At 41.0% G+C, this 8,092-nt stretch overlaps 1 protein-coding gene across 1 annotated transcript; it reads right to left on the reverse strand.

Moving 5' to 3' along the window:
* Positions 1 to 5,060: 5,060 nt before the first annotated feature.
* gemin7 (gem (nuclear organelle) associated protein 7) lies at positions 5,061 to 6,020 on the reverse strand. Its single transcript, XM_062062036.1, has 2 exons — positions 5,888 to 6,020; positions 5,061 to 5,688 (listed from the first exon to the last, which is right to left on the reverse strand). Exon 2 carries the CDS (start codon positions 5,671 to 5,673, stop codon positions 5,281 to 5,283), a length of 393 nt encoding a protein of 130 aa, XP_061918020.1. The 5' UTR covers positions 5,674 to 5,688; positions 5,888 to 6,020; the 3' UTR covers positions 5,061 to 5,280.
* Positions 6,021 to 8,092: the final 2,072 nt, after the last annotated feature.

An 8,092-nucleotide genomic window follows, 5' to 3' on the forward strand; every position in this document is an offset into this window, starting at 1 on the left:
GGAAATGACCAAAATTCAATGGTCAAATCAACGTCAGAACCCAACATTGATTGAACGTCTTCAAAAACCATGTTGTTTCAACGACGTGTTAAAGTTGCTCAACGTCAGGACCTCATTCAACAAGTTCCCAACCTTGTTTTAATGTCTCGTGCCTACTTCCACGCCCCCGCATGTAACAGATATGAGTACTCATCACAAAGGTGAGAAGTGACCGTCCGAGGCTGCTACCCACACAACAACAAGCATGTCGGCGTAAATAAAATCAACCTTCTTCGTCCTTGAGGGCTTCCTGATTCAATCACACGGGCCTGATGACGTCATTTAAGTCATATTTCGGATTAGGGAGGGCAAAGGAGCGGTGAGCGGAGGGGTTTGTTGCGGTGGGATGAGTCACTCCCTCATTGATGACTGTCTCCATTGAGCGGTCAGATAATTCAGGTAGAAAGAGAGAGAGAAAGAGAAAGACGCAGGCGGAGCACAACCGCCTAATGGCACTCAAATAAAATGACTTATTGGGAAGTCGCAAAATACACCTTTTAGGAAGATTAAATAGTATTGATGTTCCCTGCTCATCAGACTGGCACAACAATAATGAATGGTGCAGCTACAGATGGTATTTACGATCAAAGTTGTGCGCTCTCGAATCTTGAAGTCACTGAGGTTGACTGGAACACGAACTTCTCAATGTGCGTAAGAGTCATCTGTGTGAAGGATTTACTACATGTAAAAAGGGAATTCTAGTTCATCTGTAGCAGTTGAATGAAAATAAAATACAGAAAAAAATAAATAAAAGGGACATTGAAGGTAGACTAGTATCTCCCCAATAACTTCTTGCCATAACTTAACATTCACATATGGCACTTAAGAAATACTCAAAGAGCTACTGCTGCCCTGAATAATGGGCTCGTCCAGGATTTGAACCTGGAACCTCTCACACCCTAAGCGAGAATCACAGCCCTAGGCCTAGACCAGGGGTCGGCAACCCATAATGTTGAAAGAGCCATATTGGACCAAAAAAACAAAAACAAATCTGTCTGGAGCCGCAAAAAATTAAAAGCCATATTACATGTGTCATGAGATATACATTTAATTAAGAGGACTTAAAGGAAACTAAATTAGCTCAAATATAGCTACAAATTAGGCATAATGATGCAATATGTACATATAGCTAGCCTAAATAGCATGTTTGCATCGATTAGCTTGCAGTCATGCAGTGACCAAATATGTCTGATTAGCACTTCACACAAGTCAATAACATCAACAAAACTCACCTTTGTGCACTCAAGTACAACGTTAAAAGTGTGGTGGACAAAATGAGACAGAAAAAGAAGTGGCATAAAACACGTCCTAGAAAGTCGGAAAAAGTTATGCATGTAAACAGACTATACGGTGAGTTCAATGACCGCCAAAATAAGTAGGACAAAACGGCGCTCGCCAAATACTTGAATCAGTGAAGCATATTTAATATAAACAGTGTGATTTATAACAATTACGGAGGTTTGTGTCATGTTTGTCCTCCTACAGAAACCATACTAAAACAAAAAAATTGATTTTTTTCCCCTCATCTTTTTCCATTCTTCATACATTTTTGAAAAATCTCCAGAGAGCCACTAGGGCGGCGCTAAAGAGCGGCTCTAGAGCCGCGGGTTGCCGACCCCCGGCCTAGACCAACGAGCCTTGAATACTACTAGACATTCCATTTACAGGCTCCCAACATGGATCGAAACACTTTCTGTTTTTCTTAGGCTACTGTCGCCTCCTGGGGGAGACCAGCCTCACACTTCAACAACAAACCTCTGCTTTAGATCATGCACATTTATCTATGTTCATGGAAAAAGGAGCTTTCAATCATAGTATTAAAAACCCAACCAGTGCTGTCGAACGATACATTTTTATATCAGATGAATCACTTTTTGATTTATTGCAATTAATCACAGTACGTACCCACTTTTAATTATTAATTACCCCAATATTTTTGACACGGATGCATTTTTTTGTCAGAATGTCATATATGTCACGTTTTACTAAATGCACCTCATTTATTTGTCCAAAACTTGGTAGGGGTTTTAGCTCAAATGCCATCTGGGTTTATTTTTTAAACAAAATGTGTCACTGAGCACACCAGTCAGATTCACCTCACTCATCTTTGCACTGACATAAGTATTGAACTGATCACAACCCACACTGCCTTCCAGGTAACTCTCTGTGGTTATGGCAGCGCTTCTCAATTAAGTTAAGTTAAAGTTAAAGTACCAATGATTGTCACACACACACTAGGTGTGGTGAAATTTGTCCTCTGCATTTGACCCATCCCCTTGTTCACCCCCTGGGAGGTGAGGGGAGCAGTGGGCAGCAGCGGTGCCGCGCCCTGGAATCAATTAATCTGTTATTCCCCCCTTTGGAATAAGAAAACATTTAGTCACGATGACAAATGACTATCGCCAGATAGTCGAACCTCGGATCCAGGAGGAACAGTCCTGGTGGTGGAATGGTAGACCAGCTCTATATTCTCGGCAGGGTCCTTGAGGGTGCTTGGGAGTTTGCCCAACCAGTCTACATGTGTTTTGTGGACTTGGAGAAGGCATTCGACCGTGTCCCCAGGGAAGTCCTGTGGGTAGTGCTCAGCCGCATTGCCGGCAGTAAGTCGGACCCGTTTCCAGTGAGGGTTGGACTCCGCCAAGGCTGCCCTTTGTCACCGATTCTGTTCATAACTTTTATGGACAGAATTTCTAGACGCAGTCAGGGCGTTGAGGGGATCCGGTTTGGTGGCTGCAGGATACGGTTGTCTGCTTTTTGCAGATGATGTGGTCCTGATGGCTTCAACTGGCCAGGATCTTCAGCTCTCACTGGAACGGTTCGCAGCTGAGTGTGAAGTGACTGGGATGAGAAGCAGCACCTCCAAGTTCGAGTCCATGGTTCTCACCCGGGAAAGGGTGGAGTAACATCTCCAAGTTGGGGAGGAGATCTTGCCCCAAGTGGAGGAGTTCAAGTACCTCAGAGTCTTGTTCACGAGTGAGGGAAGAGTGGATCGTGAGATCGACAGGCGGATCGGTGCGGCGTCTTCAGTAATGCGGACGCTGTATCGATCCGTTATGGTGAAGAAGGAGCTGAGCCGGAAGGCAAAGCTCTCAATTTACCGGTCGATATACGTTCCCATCCTCACCTATGGTCATGAGCTTTGGGTTATGACCGAAAGGACAAGATCACGGGTACAAGCGGCCGAAATGAGTTTCCTCCGCCGGGTAGCGGGTCTCTCCCTTAGAGATAGGGTGAGAAGCTCTGTCATCCGGGAGGAGCTCAAAGTAAAGCCGCTGCTCCTCCACATCGAGAGGAGCCAGATGAGGTGGTTCGGGCATCTGCTCAGGATTCCACCCAAACTACTACCTAGGGAGGTGTTTGGGGCACGTCCGACCGGCAGGAGGCCAAGGGGAAAACCCAGGACACGTTGGGAAGACTATGTCTCCCAGCTGGCCTGGGAACGCCTCGGGATCCCCCGGGAGGAGCTGGACAAAGTGGCTGGGGAAAGGGAAGTCTGGGCTTCTCTGCTTAGGCTGCTGCCCCCGTGACCCAACCTCGGATAAGCGGAAGAAAATGGATGGATGGATGGACGATGACGACATTTGAAGCCTTCTTACACTAGCAATTATCTCAATGGGCTTTTGAATGGACGCGGCCACCCTGCTGAAAACTTAAATAAGCATATTATATTAATGTTAGTGTTTAAGATAGCTCGCGATTAGCGCTCTGGTTGCCACCTAGCTATTGGCGGCCATAGATGCCAGCTAGCAATTAATGTGCTAGTTGCCAGCTAGCAATTAGCAGCACTATACTGGAATATTTGAATGTTTAAGTAGTAACAAGGTCCTACATTTACACAGGATATATACTGTAATTAGGGGGGACCACTCCATATATTTTGAGCTCCATGGCCTGGAGGACCCTTAGACCCCTTGATTATAGCGATAATTTTTGAGGGATTAATTGCATGCGTTAAAATTTCATTTTTGACCCCAAAAAATATAACAAGTACCACCACCAGCTAGTTTATGTTAGTATTAGTGGTTTAACAGAACATACACTATATTGCCAAAAGCATTTGGCCACCCATCCAAATGATCAGAATCAGGTGTCCTAATCACTTGGCCCGGCCACAGGTGTATAAAATCAGCCCTCAAAAGCATTTCAGTTGATTGTGTAATAGCAATATTAGTAAATACAAGCTTACTTTAGAGCATAGTTAACATAAATACAAATAAAATCATTATTAAAATAATCATGAATGATTTTACTGCTTTATCTATAACACGAAGCTAAGATGTAGAAGTGTTTTTCAAATGTTAGCATATGTTCATGCACCTACATTGTTTTGGTTTGAGTATTTTTCATATACAAAATGTATAAAAGTGGCCCTCGCATCCTTTTTTCAATTTGTAGCACTTTTTTTTTTTTTTTTATTCTGCAAATTTTTTAAAACTTTTTATTCGACCCCTTTTACCGTATTGCATTTGCATTATCTTGTTTAGCACACTCATTGTTTATGTTTTCTTTGTTTGTTTTGCTTAGTTTTTTGTTTTTTTGTTGTTGGTTTTTTTTTGTTTGTTTTTTGTTTGCTCCATGCTTTTTTAACCTGTAAAGCACTTTGGTGCAATCTAAAAAGTTGTTGAAAATGTGCTATATAAATAAAGTTGACTTGACTTAAATGTTTCTCTATGTGGCCCTCGCTGGAAAATGTTTGGACACCTCTGGTAGATACAGTATAGGCGTAACATGATCAAACTTTCTTGTTCTTGTCAAAAGTCTAGCAGCCGCATTTTGTGCCAACTGTAATCTTTTAATGCTAGACATGGGGAGACCTGACAATAATACGTTACAGTAATCGAGACGAGACGTAACGAACGCATGAATAATGATCTCAGTAAATAAATAAATAACCGATGTAGTACTATTCACATTGCATTTACTTACAGAAAATGTATTCCCATTGCAAATGAGAAAGAAATTAAGGAGAAATGTGATATTCAACTTAAACCCACTTCACCTGAGAAAGAAAACATGAGAAATTCACTTAGGTAATTTTTTATTTTTATTTGATCTGCCAGACATAAGCGCTTACAAGTTGATATTGAGTCATCCTCCATAGCAGGACAGTAGAAAAAGGCTTATGGCGCCATCTTGCGTTGGAAAAAAGGGTTAGCGCAAATAGTCAAGGCTGAAAAAAAAAATGCATCCACACTTCCCTCCAAACAAAGTGGAATGAGAGAAAAGTTCCATATGCCATTTTCACAAATCAAACGTGTATGAAATGACGTCCTGACACCTGAGCAGCGCCTCTTTCTGCACCCCGATGGGCGTGTGCAGGTCGGACACCTGAAAGTTGAGCACGTCGACATCAGAAGCTCGGAATGTGGCCTCCACCTTGACGTTGTCGTGCATCTGGAAGTGCACCTTCTTGTTGCACGTGGCCAGCACGCACCTCAGGAAGCGTTCTCTCAACTGCGCACGCGCGCTCTGCTCCAGCCTCAGCTCGTCTGCGCCTGCGCGCGACGCGGCGGCAAAGGAAGACGTTATGGACGTGCGGCAAAGCGCGATGAAGCGGGGGGAGTTAGGGTCGAATCCACGGCTGTTCGGCTCCGGTCCTCTCGGGAGGCGAAGCACGGGTACCGGTGTTGCCATTCTTCTCCAAGTTAACTTTTATTAATCAAGACAAAGAAGCCAATAAAGGACGGTAAACAAACAGAGTGTTAAGAAAACAGACAGCCTGGCGTAGTTTCTCTCTGACACAATGTTCAATAAATACGATATAATGTCCTCTTTAGTGCAACGGCTACAACAATTTTACATTGTTGATATTCTGGTAAATTAACTAACTGGTGCGTTATTTACTTACCAACAGTGCCCTGGTGTGGGCAGTCTGCTAGCAAAACACAGCCAAGCAAACTCAACGACGCTTCTTCTGTTTTTTTTTATTTACAGCTCACTATAACTAGTAGAGGAGTCACTGCCCCCTGTTGGACTGACATACAAATGCACCATCTAATGAAGTCTGTTCAATTAGGCCAGGGGTCGGCAACCCAAAATGTTGAAAGAGCCATATTGGACCAAAAATACAAAAACAAATCTGTCTGGAGCCGCAAAAAGTTAAAAGCCATATTACATACAGATAGTGTGTCATGAGATATAAATTGAATTAAGATGACTTAAAGGAAGCTAAATTACCTCAAATATAGCTACAAACGAGGCATAATGATGCAATATGTACATATAGATAGCCTAAATAGCATGTTAGCATCGATTAGCTTGCAGTCATGCAGTGACCAAATATGTCTGATTAGCACTCCACACAAGTCAATAACATCAACAAAACTCACCTTTGTGCATTGATGCACAACGTTAAAAGTTTAGTGGACAAAATGAGACGGAAAAAGAAGTGGCATAAAACACGTCCTAGAAAGTCGGAGAAAGTTATACATGTAAACAAACTATGGTGAGTTCAAGGACCGCCAAAATTAGTAGGACAAAACGGCGCTCGCCAAATACTCGAATCAGTGAAGCATGTTTAATATAAACAGTGTGCTTTATAACGATTAGGGAGGGTTGTGTCATGTTTGTCCTCCAAAAGAAACCATATTAAAACAAAAAAAATGTTTTCCCCTCATCTTCTTCGATTTTTCATACATTGTTGAAAAAGCTCCAGAGAGCCACTAGGGCGGCGCTAAAGAGCCGCATGCGGCTCTAGAGCCGCGGGTTGCCGACCCCTGAATTAGGCTGACTATATTGTGAAATCCCAAAAAGAGGACACATATATGCGTGCCAAGGCGGGCAGCACGCCAAGGCCGGGACTAGGTGAAAATTTGCCAATGATACTCGAACTTGCTTTATAAATAATATATTTATTTAAATAAAGCATTTTTTCTCCTCTGTTGACAACAGTGTTGGCGCTAGAAATTTTCAAAATGGGGTCCCAGGGACCCCATCAAGTCATAAAAATGGGGTCCCACAGTAAATTTTTGGGGCACCACTTTTTTGTAAGCGTTTTGAAAACAAATGACAAATGTATGCATTATCCTGTTATATCACACATTCTATATTGTGTTTTGGAAAAAGGTTGTCATAAACGTTACTTAATTCATTTTAAAAATTAATACAAAAGAAAACAAATGTGTAAGCATATGTAAATGTATTCAGTTATAAAAATTCATTCACTTTCTTCTTTTCTTCATGGATCTGAACTTTACCGCTGCTGGTAGTTTTTTCTATGTTTTTATTTAATAAGTTGTAGGTGTTTTATTTCAGTATAAAAGTATAAAAAGTGTTTTGCTTCGGTCATGAAATGATGATAATGGTGTGCCAGGGCATACATACATTTTATATTTAACGCTTAAATATCTGGAGTCTACATCAATTTCAGATCTATTCCTCATTTCAAAATGTTTTTTTTTTTATGTTGTCTTTTTATTTGTTTGTTTTCCGCCCTTTTTTGTCAAACAACTATGTTTTTTATGGCAAAAAACACAAAATATGCAAAATCTTCCACCAAAAATAGTATTCAAAGTGGAATATTTGATGTGAAGTAATGGGAACCTTGGATAGGTCAATAATTCATAATAACATTGATTTTGATTCAATATCATGTTTTGAGCAATGACAGTTTGAAAGAAAAAAAAAACAGCTTTGTTTTATTAGTCAACATTGCAACTTTTTCTAAATTACATTGAACCTTTAAGCTTTTTTATTTCACTTTTGTTATGTTTTTGTTTATTTTAATAGTATTTTTAGAATGTGCCGTGGGCCTTTAAAACATTAGCTGTGGGCCGCAAATGGTAAAATCTGCGTCCTTTCTGATTTCAATGCGTTAAAAAGACACAAAAAGTCTGTTAACGGCAACACTGGTTGACAGTATAACAAAATAAGTCACACTTATATTCTGTAACATTCACAGTTTTGGAAAAAAGTGCAGAGGTAGAAATATTCAAATTAACCTCTTGTATATAATCTAAACTTAAATAATGCCTCAAAACAAGTTAATTAAATTTAATCAAAAAACAGCAAACGAGCTCTCGCCCTGCACAGCTGTTTTGTGCTTTGTAGTGTG

This window comes from Entelurus aequoreus, linkage group LG10 (genome assembly GCF_033978785.1).
Source record: "Entelurus aequoreus isolate RoL-2023_Sb linkage group LG10, RoL_Eaeq_v1.1, whole genome shotgun sequence".
Lineage (NCBI taxonomy): Eukaryota > Metazoa > Chordata > Actinopteri > Syngnathiformes > Syngnathidae > Entelurus > Entelurus aequoreus.